This window comes from Salvelinus alpinus, chromosome 12 (assembly GCF_045679555.1).
Source record: "Salvelinus alpinus chromosome 12, SLU_Salpinus.1, whole genome shotgun sequence".
In the NCBI taxonomy this organism is placed as follows: domain Eukaryota; kingdom Metazoa; phylum Chordata; class Actinopteri; order Salmoniformes; family Salmonidae; genus Salvelinus; species Salvelinus alpinus.
Genome location: NC_092097.1, coordinates 11,925,874 through 11,942,777, shown reverse-complemented (window position 1 = coordinate 11,942,777; position 16,904 = coordinate 11,925,874). Strand labels below are relative to the sequence as shown.

Below are 16,904 nucleotides of genomic sequence, written 5' to 3'. Positions count from 1 at the left end.
CCTGAAAATATTTATGACCTCGATAGCTAAATCAGCAAGATCTGAGTCTGCTAACACGAAAGCAGGATTGTGAGAAAGCCTCTTCTGGTGTCTGTGTGAGTGTGTGTGCATGTCTTGTGTTCGGGCGCATGTGTGTGTGTGCTTCCATGTAGTAGGCAGTGTAGGCAGACAAACATTTAATGTATCTGTGCTCACAGAGGCCAAGAACCGTTAGAGGTCTCATTAAATTACTAGAGGGACTATGTCATAAACCCTCAAAGTTCCATAATGGCAGCCATCTTGGTCAGGGAGGAATCCAAAACTAGTCTAGTTGGAATGAATGGCAGTAGAAGCATAGGTGATACATTTGCTGCCTCTACTCACAGTCCCCAAGTCCAGAACAGACTATGGGAGGCGCACAGTGCTACATAGAGCCATGACAACATGGAACTCTATTCCACATTAAGTAACTGATGCAAGCAATAAAATCAGATTTAAAAACAGATAAAAATACACCTTATGGAACAGCGGGGACCGTGAAGCAACACAAACATAGGCACAGACGCATACACACACACACACACACACACACACACACACACACACACACACACACACACACACACACACACACACACACACACACACACACACACACACACACACACACACACACACACACTTTGTATGGTAGAGGTGGAGTAGGGGCCTGAGGGCACACAGTGTGTTGTGAAATCTGGGAATGTATTGTAATGTTTTTTTAAATTGCATAACTGCCTTAATTTTGCTGGACCCCAGGAAGAGGAGCTGCTGCCTTGGGGATCCATAATCCATAATAAATACAAATAGTAAAGCTAAAGTATCGTCATAACTATTATCATTACAGTTTATACTGGTTCATGCTGTGGATTGACTATATTGCTGTGAATGTTGGTATAGTGGCAGTTCATTGGAAAAATGTATGGAATCATCATTCCTCTAAAACTGGCTGGTTAGCTACCTTCTTCCCATTCATTGCTTTACACAATATCTTCTGATCACAGCACTGGCAAACCATGGTTATCCAACTCCCTGACCAACATGGCTGACCTTTGGACCGTCATAAGAAGGTTCATGTCCATTCTAGCATTCCAATTCCTAATTCTATGGCAACAATTTAACCAGGAGTATAGCCCTACTCATCTGACCAAGAGCCTTCATCATGTGACCAACAGCCACTATAATACACACTGTTAGCTAAAGCAGCTTGCTTGCTAAAGCACAGTGTCTGTTCACAAAAGAGAGGCTATATTAACACAAAGAGCATACACACGCTGAGAGACTGACACAAAGGGCACAGCAACACACACACACACAGTAGATGAGTTCTGTGACAGTTCAGACAGAAGGCCGGGCATGTTTGGAGTAGCTCTGGGGGTGAGGAGGGGGTGCCCTGCTCCCAGACTCACAGAGACAGCACAGCCAGGCTGGCGTAAGGCTACGACTAGGCTAATGACTGAGCATACAGAGCCCTAGGCAGAAAGACTGGGGTCTGAGGATATGAGGACTGACGCTACCACTGTTTGCCGACATTAGAGAGGGGATAGGAGGGGAAGCAGGAGGGGAAGGGGAGAGTAGGGGGGAAGGAGTAGACAGCAGAAGGAGAGAGTAGGGGGAAGGAGTAGACAGCAGGAGGGGAGAGTAGGGGGGAAGGAGTAGACAGCAGGAGGGGAGAGTAGGGGGAAGGAGTAGACAGCAGAAGGGGAGAGTAGGGGGGAAGGAGTAGACAGCAGGAGGGGAGAGTAGGGGGAAGGAGTAGACAGCAGAAGGGGAGAGTAGGGGGAAGGAGTAGACAGCAGAAGGGGAGAGTAGGGGGAAGGAGTAGACAGCAGGAGGGGAGAGTAGGGGGAAGGAGTAGACAGCAGAAGGGGAGAGTAGAGGGAAGGAGTAGACAGCAGGAGGGGAGAGTAGAGGGAAGGAGTAGACAGCCGGAAGGGAGAGTAGGGGGAAGGAGTAGACAGCAGAAGGGGAGAGTAGGGGGAAGGAGTAGACAGCAGGAGGAGAGAGTAGGGGGAAGGAGTAGACAGCAGGAGGGGAGAGTAGGGGGAAGGAGTAGACAGCAGGAGGGGAGAGTAGGGGGAAGGAGTAGACAGCAGAAGGGGAGAGTAGGGGGAAAGAGTAGACAGCAGAAGGGGAGAGTAGGGGGAAGGAGTAGACAGCAGAAGGGGAGAGTAGGGGGAAGGAGTAGACAGCAGGAGGGGAGAGTAGGGGGAAGGAGTAGACAGCGGAAGGGGAGAGTAGGGGGAAGGAGTAGACAGCAGAAGGGGAGAGTAGGGGGAAGGAGTAGACAGCAGAAGGGGAGAGTAGGGGGAAGGAGTAGACAGCAGGAGGAGAGAGCAGAGGGAAGGAGTAGACAGCAGAAGGGGAGAGTAGGGGGAAGGAGTAGACAGCAGGAGGGGGAGTAGGGGGGAAGGAGTAGACAGCAGAAGGGGAGAGTAGGGGGAAGGAGTAGACAGCAGAAGGGGAGAGTAGGGGGAAGGAGTAGACAGCAGAAGGGGGGAGTAGGGGGGAAGGAGTAGACAGCAGAAGGGGGGAGTAGGGGGGAAGGAGTAGACAGCAGGAGGGGAGAGTAGGGGGGAAGGAGTAAACAGCAGAAGGGGAGAGTAGGGGGAAGGAGTAGACAGCAGAAGGGGAGAGTAGGGGGAAGGAGTAGACAGCGGAAGGGGAGAGTAGGGGGAAGGAGTAGACAGCAGAAGGGGAGAGTAGGGGGAAGGAGTAGACAGCAGAAGGGGAGAGTAGGGGGAAGGAGTAGACAGCAGGAGGAGAGAGCAGAGGGAAGGAGTAGACAGCAGAAGGGGAGAGTAGGGGGAAGGAGTAGACAGCAGGAGGGGGAGTAGGGGGAAGGAGTAGACAGCGAGAGGGGAGAGTAGAGGGAAGGAGTAGACAGCAGGAGGGGAGAGTAGGGGGAAGGACTAGACAGCAGAAGGGGAGAGTAGGGGGAAGGAGTAGACAGCAGAAGGGGGGAGTAGGGGGGAAGGAGTAGACAGCAGGAGGGGAGAGTAGGGGGAAGGAGTAGACAGCAGGAGGGGAGAGTAGGGGGAAGGAGTAGACAGCAGAAGGGGAGAGTAGAGGGAAGGAGTAGACAGCAGGAGGGGAGAGTAGGGGGAAGGAGTAGACAGCGAGAGGGGAGAGTAGAGGGAAGGAGTAGACAGCAGGAGGGGAGAGTAGGGGGAAGGAGTAGACAGCAGGAGTGGAGAGTAGGGGGGAAGGAGTAGACAGCAGAAGGGGAGAGTAGGGGGAAGGAGTAGACAGCAGGAGGGGAGAGTAGGGGGAAGGAGTAGACAGCGGAAGGGGAGAGTAGGGGGAAGGAGTAGACAGCAGAAGGGGAGAGTAGGGGGAAGGAGTAGACAGCAGAAGGGGAGAGTAGGGGGAAGGAGTAGACAGCAGGAGGAGAGAGCAGAGGGAAGGAGTAGACAGCAGAAGGGGAGAGTAGGGGGAAGGAGTAGACAGCAGGAGGGGGAGTAGGGGGGAAGGAGTAGACAGCAGAAGGGGAGAGTAGGGGGAAGGAGTAGACAGCAGAAGGGGAGAGTAGGGGGAAGGAGTAGACAGCAGGAGTGGAGAGTAGGGGGGAAGGAGTAGACAGCAGAAGGGGAGAGTAGGGGGGAAGGAGTAGACAGCAGAAGGGGAGAGTAGGGGGAAGGAGTAGACAGCAGAAGGGGAGAGTAGGGGGAAGGAGTAGACAGCAGAAGGGGAGAGTAGGGGGAAGGAGTAGACAGCAGGAGGGGAGAGTAGAGGGAACTATTTGACCATGGTTATTGATCAAAGCCTTATAAAAACCTTGACAAAGTACAGGCTCAGTGAGCACAGCCTTGCCATTGAGAAGGGTAGACACAGGAAAACCTGGCTCCCTGTAGAGGAAAGGCTGTGCAACCACTGCACAACAGCAGAACCTGAGACGGAGCTGCATTTCCTGACAAAATGTGAAAAATATAAAACAATTAGTGTCATTTCCCCAAATTTGAAACCCTTATTCAAGGTTTCAAAGACCTCTCTGATGAGAGTAGGCTACCCGTCCTGTTAGGGGGGGACGCAGAGAGCTGTGGGTTGGCAGCGCACTACATTGCTGCCTGCCATAAGTTGAGGGACAGTGTCTGACAGACCAATCAACCTGCACATGTACTCTACTGTATGCTTATTGTTATTGTTCAATGTATGGTTATTTTGACCCTTGGTTATTGTTGTTACTGTTGTCCCGTTGACAATTTTGATTCTCATTATTTTCATATTGTAAATATCCAAAGTAAGCTTTGGCAATATGTACATTGTTACGTCATGCCAATAAAGCAAATTGAATTGAGAGAGAGAGAGAGAGAAGACACAGAGACAGAGAGACACAGAGACAGAGAGACACAGAGACAGAGAGACAGAGAGAGAGAGAGAGACAGGGAGAGAGAGACAGGGAGAGAGAGACAGGGAGAGAGAGTGTGATGAAGAAAGCAGGGCCTCAGGAGGATTCCTATTAGTTACATAACAACCTGAGACTCAACAAAATGAATCCATTGAAAATCCCATCCCAAACACTAAAACACTAACCCCATCACTGAGAGCAACCGCCAGTATGAGAGAAATATATAGCAGTGATGATATAGACTATAGACAAAAGGAACAAAAGTTTACCCAAACACTTGAGTCCAGCTTAAACAAAAAAGGGAATTGGGTGCTCGACTAAAACTTCTAAATGGTGATAATCTGGAAAAATAAAGAGAAATAAGCACTGTTTCTGCGTTGATCAGACTGGACAAACAAACAATAGGCTTACAAGCTGAGGGTAATCTCCTGACCATGCAGAGCACTGCGCCACACTCACAAGAATAGTGGATCAATGAAGAAAATCTATAGTGATTGAGTGGATGTTATATCTTTGTCTCCTGTGTGTGTGTGTGTGTGTGTGTGTGTGTGTGTGTGTGTGTGTGTGTGTGTGTGTGTGTGTGTGTGTGTGTGTGTGTGTGTGTGTGTGTGTGTGTTTGGCTTTACTATCCTTGTGGGGACCAGAAGACCTCACAAGGATAGTAAAACAAGGAACAAGTGGGGACATTTCGCCGGTCCCCACAAGGTAAAAGGCTTAGGTGTTAGGTTCAGTGTTACAATTTAGGGTTAGGGGTTAAGGTTACGTTTAGGGTAAATAGTTTTTTGAATGGTAATCAATTGTTAGCTCCCCACAAGGATAGTAAAACAAATGTGAGTCTGCTGCATTGACTTTCTGTGTGTCATCAGCTCAAGTCCTTCACATCCAACAAGACCAGCAGCAGCCTGTCAAACAGCTCGTGACCTACAACTACCCCCACCACACAGTGCACACCTAATTGATTTAGCTCTAGGTCCAACTTACCTTGTACTGAGGAGGCGTGGAGCTGTGTCTTCTGGGAGATGTAGTTTCCTGTGGGTTGCTGTCTCTCTGGTTGCAGTCCAGCTGGACCCGCCCGCCACACTCCTGGTGACAAGTGTAGTTGCAGTCTGACGGACACACAAACAGACCAATCAATGACTGGGTCCACACACAGGGCACCAATTAGAGAGCAGCAATGATAACGCATTGTTCTTGGAACTGAGAGGATTCCCTTAATCTGGCCCAGATGGTGTAGTTTGCACCAGATGAAAACAGATTGCATTCGTTTTGGAACTGGGCTTCTGTGCTTTAGCTAGGTGGTTAGCTAGGTGCCCTGTTCTGGCTGATGGTGAAGTTGGCTCAAAAATAAAAGTGATGTCGGCACAGGAGGTTGCTGGCACCTTAATTGGGGAGGACGGGCTCGTGTTAATGGCTGGAGCCGGAATTAGTGGAACGGTATCAAATACATTCTATTGACTGTATTCCAGGGATTATTATTAGCCGTCCTCCCCTCAGCAGCCTGACGTGGAGAGTAATGAGTAGGATGTGTTCTCACATGCAAAAGTGATTGTTTTTTATTTATTTTTAATCTCTTCATCTGCCTTCCCAATAAACTTTTTTTTTTTTTTTTTTTTTTAAATGCTTCATCTGCCTTCCCAATGAAAACTGTTTTTTATTTATTTTTAAACGGTTCATCTGCCATACCCAATGAAAACTGTTTATTTCTTTTTGAACGCTTCATCTGCCGTACCCAATGAAAACTGTTCGATATGAACAAGGCGTGACTCCCTCACCGCCTTGCCCGGTCACGTGATGGACCATAGCCCGGTATAACCCTGGCCAGTTGAATCAAATCCCCTCATTCATTGTTTGACCATTTGTATCACCTTTGTCTTTGTGTGGCGTACTGTAATGCTGACAGAGTGCATTGCTCTGTGTGTGAGTCTATTGAAGAATCATACACTAGCCATGTAGCCAGCAGGCAGAGACCTCTTTCTCAGAGCAGAGGAATGAGTCAAGGTCTAGGGACGTTTTCCAATACAACACCCATGTAACAACATCTAACTACGACAGCACACGCATACAAATCATTTCTCCGGGAATAATGATGAAATAGATTCAATGACTCAGGTCTCCAGCATGTGTATTTTCACCATATTTCAGACAAATCTGCTAACGTGTTCCTGTGTTCAGTTCAGTCTTCTGCCTGAGAAACGTGTTCCTGTGTTCAGTTCAGTCTTCTGCCTGAGTAACGTGTTCCTGTGTTCAGTTCAGTCTTCTGCCTGAGAAACGTGTTCCTGTGTTCAGTTCAGTCTTCTGCCTGAGAAACGTGTTCCTGTGTTCAGTTCAGTCTTCTGCCTGAGAAACGTGTTCCTGTGTTCAGTTCAGTCTTCTGCCTGAGAAACGTGTTCCTGTGTTCAGTTCAGTCTTCTGCCTGAGAAACGTGTTCCTGTGTTCAGTTCAGTCTTCTGCCTGAGAAACGTGTTCCTGTGTTCAGTTCAGTCTTCTGCCTGAGAAACGTGTTCCTGTGTTCAGTTCAGTCTTCTGCCTGAGAAACGTGTTCCTGTGTTCAGTTCAGTCTTCTGCCTGAGAAACGTGTTCCTGTGGCGCCACCTAGAAGGCTGCTCTCTGTATGCTTTCTACACAGCACTTTGATGGGAACTATCCCTTTAAGTACAGTACAGTGATGCTCTATGACAGATGTCACTAGATGGTGCCAAAGAGCTAAAATCTCACCGATAGAGATGAGAGAGTGTGTGGCGCGAACAAAATCAACACGGTACACATAGAAAAGACTGTCACTGCTGAACGTGTTTAGATCTGAGGTCAGGGGGAAAGGAGCAGAGGAAAGGAAGAGATTGATCTGTGAAGGGAAGGCGACAGCCTGCTCTCCCATTAAAGCAAAAAGAAGGGTCAACAGTCAGAAGCGACACACTGACAGCTACACAGAAGCACGGTAACCAAGGCAAAACATCCTTTCTGGGGGAACCAGTGGGAGCCACAGGGTGGGATGCCGTGCTGATAGGAGGGAGGAGCCTGGGAAAGAGATTCTCAGTGTTGATGGAACTAGAGGTCAGAGAGAGAGAATGAGAGAGAGAGCGCAAGAGATAGCAGGCCAACCCAAACACTCAGAGAGGGGAAATGCATTTTGGGAGGAGACTCTCCCATCCTGTCCTCTTCACATCTCGCCCCTCAGGTTTAGGTGACACCCTATCTGTCCCACTCACGTCAGACAGAACTCTGCTCGTTCCCCAGGGTAGGTCTGGCGCTGCACCTAATCGTCCCATAATAAGGATCCGCTGAGGCCTGTTTGTTTGAGTGTTGATGTGATTTATAGATCTAAGAGGTGAACAACCCTGGCCTGTCAACAGGCTCGGAGACAGAGGAGCAGGAGGGTGGATCCAGTCTGACAGATAGATGCCCCGTCTTAGAGCACAGCGGGATGGAAAGCTGCCTGGGCGTCTGTCTGTTCCGCCTCTTCCTGCCTCTGATACACTGCTGTCAACAGGGGAGGATAATGTACAGTCTGATAATGGTCACACATACTGTATTCACTCTGCACACACGCGCGGCATGTTGATGAAGCGTCGCACCCTGAAGAGCTCAGCTGGGAGTGCAGACTAAGCCACGTTAAGAAGAGAATAAAGACACTCTCATAACTCCAGCCTGAAGAAGAAGAAGACAGCAGAACAGGGCTGAACGTGACAGCCTCTGTGTCTCTGCAGAGGGATGCAATTAAATGTCCCAAACAGGCTCAGAGTGGATTAGAGGACTCAAAGCCCCCCAAAGACCCCATGAGGTCCTGGTAAGACCCCCAGAACACACATTAGGACTATTAGTGAGTAAACTCCCTACACCCCATCAGTATTAGGGTCTTTACTGTCTAAACCCCTCTGCCGTTGAAACCACACTGAGTTAACTGTACCACCCTCTCTCCTCGCCGCCTTCCCTCTACCCACGTACCCCTAGAAATTCAACTCCCACCCCTGTGACCCCCTTACGAATCCTATAACCTTTGTTAATTTACTCCCCCTATACTCCCCCTATTCTACCCTACAGTCTTGCTTGCTGCGAAAGAGACTACCCCCTACCCAGAGGAGCACAGTAAACATATGTTCCTCCTGCCACCATCACCCAGCCGTCTGTCTGTCTGTCTGTCCCACGTCTCAGTCTGCCCTCCTGCTAATCTGGGCAGGATGCAGACTATCTGTACCCTCCCCTGGCCATCACAAACAACCCCATCCCTTCCTCCCCCCTCTTCCCCTCCGTATCGCCTGGCCCAGCCTTGGTCACACACACAGGGCGTCTCGGGTTACAGACGCAGAGATGAGCTGAGATTTTCCGGCTCCTTGAGCATTGTCTCACAAAACTAGACGCAGGGGAAAAATCTATGGCATAGGAGAGAGGAAGGGAGGGGGAGAGAGGAGATGAGTGGTGATGTGAGGGAGAGAGGAAGAGATGAGGAAGAGAGAGAGAAACAGCAGTGGGTGCAGAGATGTGGTCGACGTCCTCTATCTACAATGAGGACGGAGCCCAAGTGCTGAAGTGAGAAGCCTGATTGGTTTGAGCAGAACAATTGATTGACCTCACACTGACTCAGACACGTCTTCCCTCTCTCTACTTCTCCCCCTCTCCTCCCTCCCCCTCCCTTACCCAGTCCCTCCCTCTCGCTCTCCCTCTGCAGGTAGGACAGTAAGACAGTAAAGCAGGAGATTCCATTTTCTCACAGGATTTACCTGAAAACACCCATATCTAACAAAATAATCAAACCTCAAAGCCAGAGCTGGAGTTTCCAAACGCTCTCTACAGTAGAGACAGTGACAGTTGGAAATCCCCCCAGGGAAAAGCCATCAAACTGAAACGACAGAGAGGATGAAAAGAGAGAGTCAGCACTCCTCTACTTTCCTTTTCTCTGAAAGAGTAAACATTCCCTCTCATCCGTGACGGAAAAGTACGGGTATTAAGAGCTGTTGGGCCAACAGTCACCAAAGACACATACATGCACACCTTTCGGTTATTGGTCCAACGCTCTGAGCCACTAGGTTACCTGCCACACACACACACACACACACACACACAACTTCAGGTTAATGATACTGATGAATTACAGATTTGAGGTCTTCATTAAAGTGTGAAACTTCTGAGAGCCAACAGACTGTGTGTATCTGCTGCTAACTGCTCAGACAGACCTCGTCTCCTGTGTCCATACTGGCACAGATCATTCCGTTCAGGTGGTTCACACAGTTTGCGGAGGAACCGGTCAGCATTCCTGAAAGTGTTGCACACACACAGATACAGACACACAAACACACACAGTTAGCATTCCTAAGAGCTCACATACACTATGCCCATCCGCAGGTCTCTACCCACTCAGACACAACCTATGCTGTGGCTAGGATTATTGATTAGCTGTATTACACCATTACGCTGCAGTCCATTGATTATTGATTATTGATTGCCATTAGTATTTATCCTGCTACTGGTCACTAGTACTCCTGTTTACATACAGTGCCTTCAGAAAGTATTCAGACCACTTGACTTTTTCCACATTTTGTTAAGTTACAGCCTTCTTCTAAAATGGATGGCATTTTTTTATTCTCAGCAATCTACAGACAATACCCCATAATGACAAAATGAAAACAGGTTTTTAGATATTTTTGCCAATTTACAGTTGAAATCGGAAGTTTACATACACCTTAGCCAAAGACATTTAAACTCAGTTTTTCACAATTCCTGACATTTAATCCTAGTAAAAATTCCCTGCCTTAGGTCAGTTAGGATCACCACTTTATTTTAAGAATGTGAAATGTCAGAATAATAGTAGAGAGAATGATTTATGTCAGCTTTTATTTATTTCATCACATTCCCAGTGGGTCAGAAGTTTACATACACTCAATTAGTATTTCTTAGCATTGCCTTTAAATTGTTTAACTTGGGTCCAACGTTTTGGGTAGCCTTCCACAGCCTTCCCACAATAACTTGGGTGAATTTTGTCCCATTCCTCCTGACAGAGCTGGTGTAACTGAGTCAGGTTTGTAGGCCTCCTTGCTCGCACAAGCTTTTTCAGTTCTGCCCACAAATTTTCTATAGGATCGAGGTCAGGGCTTTGTGATGGCGACTCCAATACCTCGACTTTGTTGTCCTTAAGCCATTTTGCCACAACTTTGGAAGTTTGCTTGGGGTCAATGTCCATTTGGAAGACCCTTTTGCGACCAAGCTTTAACTTCCTGACTGATGTCTTGAGATGTTGCTTCAATATATCTACATCATTTTCCTCCCTCATGATGCTATCTATTTTGTGAAGTGCACCAGACCCTCCTGTAGCAAAGCACCTCCACAACACGATGCTGCCACCCCCGTGGTGCTTCACGGTTGGGATGGTGTTCTTCGGCTTGCAAGCCTCCCCCTTTTTCCTCCAAACATAACAATGATCATTATGGCCAAACAGTTCTACTTTTGTTTCATGAGACCAGAGGACATTTCTCCAAAAAGTACGATCTTTGTCCCCATGTGCAGTTGCAAACCGTAGTCTGGCTTTTTTATGGCAGTTTTGAAGCAGTGGCTTCTTACTTGCTGAGCGGCCTTTCAGGCTATGTCGATATAGGACTTGTTTTACTTTTGTACCTGTTTCCTCCAGAATCTTCACAAGGTCCTTTGCTGTTGTTCTGGGATTGATTTGCACTTTTCGCATCAAAGTACGTTCATCTCTAGGAGACAGAACGCGTCTCCTTCCTGAGCGGTATAACGGCTGCGTGGTCCCATGATGTTTAAAATTGCGTACTATTGTTTGTACAGATGAACGTGGTAACTTCAGGCATTTGGAAATTGCTCCCAAGGATGAACCAGACTTGTGGAGGTCTACAATTTTTTTCTGAGGTCTTGGCTGATTTCTTTTGATTTTCCCATGATGTCAAGCAAAGAGGCACTGCGTTTGAAGGTAGGCCTTGACATACATCCACAGGTACACCTCCAATTGACTCAAATGATGTCAATTAGCCTATCAGAAGCTTCTAAAGCCATGACATCATTTTCTGGAATGTTCCAAGCTGTTTAAAGGCACAGCCAACTTAGTGTATGTAAACTTCTGACCCACTGGAATTGTGATACAGTGAATTATAAGTGAATATAAGTGAATTACAAGAATTATAACCGACTTGCCAAAACTATAGTTCGTTAACAAGAAATGTGTGGAGTGATTGAAAAAAAACGAGTTTTAATGACTCCAACCTAAATGTATGTAAACTTCCGACTTCAACTCTATATGGATTTCCTGCTCCCAGTCACTTTTCATGTATAAACCCACCTCAACAGCTCCAGTAACCCTGCACATTGAATAAGGTACTGGTACTAACCTGTATAAACCTGGATTATTGTGTTCTTTAACTCTCATTAGTTCTTGTGTCGTTTTTATTCTTACTTTTAATTTTTATTCTATTTCCCATTATTCTTATCACTGCATTGTTGGGAACGAGCTAAGAATTTCAAAAGGTAAGAATTTCACTGTCTCGTATTACACCTGTTGTATCCTGTGTACGTGGCGAATACACTTTGAAACCCCACACAGTCCTCCTCCCTGAGGCTCTGAGCTCTAAACTCCCCCAGCCAGCATAAGGAATCTCCTCCTTGTCAAACAAGCCCTCTGTCTAAAGAGTCACAGAGCCACACCGCACTGTGACATTACTGTACTGAACCTCACTTCCCCTACAGGCACTACTGACGAACTGGACTTTCCCCAGCACAACTCGTATAACCTCTCTCTCTCTCTACTTCCTTCCTTCTCTCTCTATTTGTCTTCCTTGCTCTCTCTCCCTCTCGTTCCTTTTGGGTTCCACAGAACCCCTTCCCCTATAGGGACAGAACACTATGGGGCGATGTGGTACTTCCCTGAGCCGTGCTGTGGTCAGAGCTGGAGAATCCCCCTGCAGTACCTGGAACTCAGGGGGGCTTTTACGAAAGAGGGGAAACACTGATCTCTCTCTCTCTCTCTCTCTCTCTCTCTCTCTCTCTCTCTCTCTCTCTCTCTCTCTCTCTCTCTCTCTCTCTCTCTCTCTCTCTCTCTCTCTCTCTCTCTCTCTCTCTCTCTCTCTCTCTCTCTCTCTCTCTCTTCCCCCCCCCCTCCCTCCCTCCCTCCGTGTGACAGTCGCCAGGACCTTTTTATGCTGACACCCCTCTCTCTCTCCTACTCTGTTCTGTATCTCTCCCTCTTTCTCCCCGCCTCCTTTTCTCTCAGATTCAGCTCCGTCAGCAGACTTTTCTGGTGCCAGAGACTGTAACCTTGAGACCAGCTATGTCCCTCTGTGGTAGCACTGCTACAGTCCTCCACACCTCTCCTCCATCACGGACACTTCCCTGTTCCCATCTCTATCTCTCTCTCTCTGTCTCTCAGTCTCTCTCTCTCTCATACATCCATCTGTGCCCACCAGCCGCTCACCCAGCCTGGATAAAGCCTGAATAAACAGCTCGTGCTCTGACCCGCCTACACCAGCCAAAGTCAACAAACCCTTAAGCTTAACCAAAATGGTCTGCTCTGCCCCTCTGAAGCTCCGGTGTGTGTGTTTGGTCTCTGCTGGATACAGTAACACCAATCTGAATCTCCCTATCCCTCCTTCCTTCCACATTTCTTACAGGCTACAGCTCCCACAGGAGGCCAAACCAAAACACAGAACTGTCCCCGTCTCCCAGGCAACAGAGGAGAGAAGGCCAGGACATTATCTAACAGAACACACATATCACACGCATCTGTGTGCTTGTCTACAGCTGACATCACACAGAGCAGAGAGACCCCCTGAAAACGCAGCTAGCCAAATCACACACAGGGGGGAGATGTTGAGAGAACTACAGATAGCCAATGAAAGGGAGATGTTGTGAGAGATGGATAAAAGGTGTGTGAAATTGTATTTGTCACATGTGCGGAATACAACGTGCTTACGAGCCCATTCCAAACAGTTTTTAATAGTAACAATTCAATAGTAACACAATAGGAATAAAATATACCAGATCAATGTTTTTCAGACAGAATTCATGGTATGAAATGGCACGTGCACACACACACACACACACCAGATATAACCAGCGTGTCAGGGCAGAGGAAGCAGCAGTCCAACGAGAAAAACACACCAACGACTGGAGGCCAGGAGGTTTTCCTGAAGAAAAAAAATATTCTGGCCCCTGGGGCCCCTAGACAGGAGGACACCAGAGACAACAGAAGCAGCAAGTCAACAGTTCTATTTGTAAAGCAGAACGGGGGACAGCAGGGGAGGTGGGGCCGGAAGATGACGGGATTCCATCCGCCATCTTGGTCAGTTAGTTAGGTCAACACAGAAGCCCTGGTACACAGAATCATGTCAATGACAGCTAGAGGAGAAGAGAAGTCAGCCAGTAATAAAGACTCATTTCAGATAATTCCATGTTTTGATACAATGATCTACGATTAAGTAGAAAAGGAACTGTGGAATCTGAGGGAGCTCTTTAAGCTATTTAAACTGCTCTTAAACGGAGCTATTTAAACTGCTCTTAAACGGAGCTATTTAAACTGCTCTTAAACGGAGCTATTTAAACTGCTCTTAAACGGAGCTATTTAAACTTCTCTTAAACGGAGCTATTTAAACTGCTCTTAAACGGAGCTATTTAAACTGCTCTTAAACGGACCTATTTAAACTTCTCCACTAGCCCTGATTGATATAGGAGTCTCTAGAGGGCGTGGCATCATACAGGTGTAGTGATGAGTTCTGGTCAGGACCTTATCAGCCCTACACAGACAGGTCTAGAAAAAAGACCCTTCCATTTTTACTTGTTAGTCATTTCGCAGATGCTCTTATCCAGAGCGACTTACAGGAGTAATCAGGGTTAAGTGCCTTGCTCAAAGCCACGTCGACAGATTTTTCACCTAGTCAGCTCGGGGATTCGAACCGGCGACCTTTTGGTAGCTGCCCCAAAGCTCTTGGGGCAGCGTTGAAGTAAATGGTATACACACTCACAAAGGCATGGGTGCACACACAGAAACACTTCAGTCTCTTTTCTTCTTTCCCTATGTAAATCTATCGGTCTGGCTCTGCCTTATTACGTTATTTCTCCTACCATTGTGCCATCTATATTTATCAGTCGAAACAACTGCGTCAGTCTTTCCCTTCTCTGTGAACAAACACGCGCTAGGATCGATGCTAAACTCCATTCCGGGCCCCTAAACAGTCAGCTCGAATATCATATTCCCACAACAGACCACAGGCGGACATCTATAATCTGGTTTTATGGTATCGTCCCATCAGTTTACAGGTCAGGTTTAATATAACACATTTATCATGGGCTGATATTCAGAGACATGCATGACCTGGATGGCCTGTGATAGAATGCTGCCAGTGGAGGGGAGTCAGTTCACTGAACAGTGTGTGGATAAGTCCTATGCCCTGTTTGGGGGAAGAGTTCCAGAAGCTCCACTGTGTTGACGACTGTCTTTCTGTATCCCTCTATCTATTCATCCCCACACATTTACGCGACACAATAGAGAGGGAGAGAGAGAGATCAGAGAGATAGACAGGGAGAGAGAGAGAGATTCAGAGTACCAGCATACAAAATGGTCATTGCAGAGTTGTCCCCTGTGACACACAATGTAACAATACACACACCACCTCCCTCTTTTCTCTTCTGTATCCTTTTCTTCCTCTGCTCTTACCTCTTGTCCAGTCTCCTCATCCTCCTTCATCCCTGTAAATCCTATCATCTTCCACATCTTGCCATCTTCTCCCAACTCTTTCTGACACTCCTATCCATCCCCCATCTTCTCTTACTCCCTCCCTCCCTCCCTCCATACCTGAGGAAGAGTTGATGAGTGATCCATTGGAGCTGGTTCTGCGAAGCATCCGAAGTCCGTCACTCCAGGAGCGAGACTTGGGCAGGCGCCGTAACAGCCTGCCCAAACGCCTGGACACCTGACCGAAACACGCACTGCCCATATCGCCATCCTCACCCCCCAACTCCCCCTCTCCTTCACCACCCACCTCAGCCCTCACACGCAGAGACAAGGATTGAGAAGCTCTTACCTGGCTCACACCCTCACCGCTCTCCCCCGCCTCCCCCTCTCGCTCCCCCACCTCTACCCGCCGCCTCGTAACCAACGGCGCTACCTGTGCCTGTCTGGGAGCATGGCACCACCCAGCGGGCGCCGTCCTGTACCCGAGCCCAACAGCGCTCCCTGGCGTGTGCCCTCTGCCCCTCTCCTGCCCGCGGCTGAGGGGCTCCCTGTCGGTCCGAGGGCTGCCAGCTCGCCAGCCTCCCCAGTGCCCGCCATCCCAGCGCCACCACTCGCCCAGCTGTGCCACGCTCCGAACCAGCACCCCGTCCACCTCTCGCTTTGCCACCCCGTACACACACACACACTTACACGGCTCTTACCGTACACATACACACACTCATGATCCGCACCCCTTCCTCCCGTACCACTCCGCTAGTTCACACACACCTCTACCCTTCAAAGTCCTCAAACCTCCGCTTGTCTCTACTTCCTGCCAACCGCTTCCTTACTCCCCACACATACCACTACCCTCACGCTTCTCCTGTCCCCTCCACTGGGATATCTCTCTCTCATTCACTTGTTTTGTAGCTGACGGACTCCGGGGTTCTCGCGTTCTCTCTATCTCTCAGTGCCTCTGCTGCAGCACCCACACACTCTGCAGCAGCAAACAGCTTAAAGAGACAGAGCCCCAATGAATGCCTCTCTCTCTCTTTCTCTCTCTCTGTGTGTGTGAGTGTGTGTCAGCCTGATGAACTGAAATGATTCACCACAAAAACATCACAGAGATGGTGGGAAATCGTATTATTGTAAATGACATGCATCGCACCGGCTGTGTGTGTGTGTGTGTTTGTGACGTGTGTGTCTGCGTGCGTATCTTGGTGTATATGATACACACTCTAATGGCTATTAATATGCGCTGGAGAAAAAGAGAGAGGGCTGCCCTACTTCTGAGCCTGAGGAGTTTGGAGACACAGGATGTACCAGCCCTCATCGATCACACACTTCTTTACACTGCATGTAAATGTCACCATTAATTAACATTTTCAAAAAACATACGCAGCCACACACTCACGCAAACAGACACACACACATATGACATAATAATCTATATTATACACTAATATTGAGTTGCACATCCCCCTTTTGGACTCACTTGTGTACTAAACCGGTAATACCATGAATCCCGGGGTGAGACAAGGATGGTGTGACGATATGCAAGTCTGGAGACCCTCCAACCCTAATAAAGGGCCTCAATGCCAAAATCCCGCAGTATCCCTTTAAGCACTGGTCTCTGCGGTAGCTGAAACGCCTGCTGTGTGCCCTCTCCTCCTCTCTTTAACATCCTTTAAGACAAGGCAGTTCACACACACCTCTGAGCAGTCCCAGGACCTGTCAAGGGCACCCTAAATTTAGACTGAGTAAAACTCCCCACAGATCTGTCACACATACAGGAGAACTGCACCAGCCTAAACACACACACACACACACACACACACACACACACACACACACACACACACACACACACACACACACACACACACACACACA

General features: G+C 48.3%; 1 protein-coding gene across 3 annotated transcripts in view; it reads right to left on the bottom strand.

Moving 5' to 3' along the window:
* LOC139535534 (ras association domain-containing protein 5-like) overlaps positions 1-16,904 on the bottom strand; it is a 67,308-nt gene that overhangs the window by 24,954 nt on the left and 25,450 nt on the right. For 2 of the 3 annotated variants that reach the window (XM_071335027.1, XM_071335025.1), the window contains exon 2: positions 5,348-5,472. In XM_071335027.1, the coding sequence (XP_071191128.1) occupies positions 5,348-5,472 (125 nt within the window). Of the gene's footprint in view, positions 1-5,347; positions 5,473-15,152; positions 15,376-16,904 lie in introns of those variants that run through there. The other variant, XM_071335028.1, reaches the window with a different exon arrangement.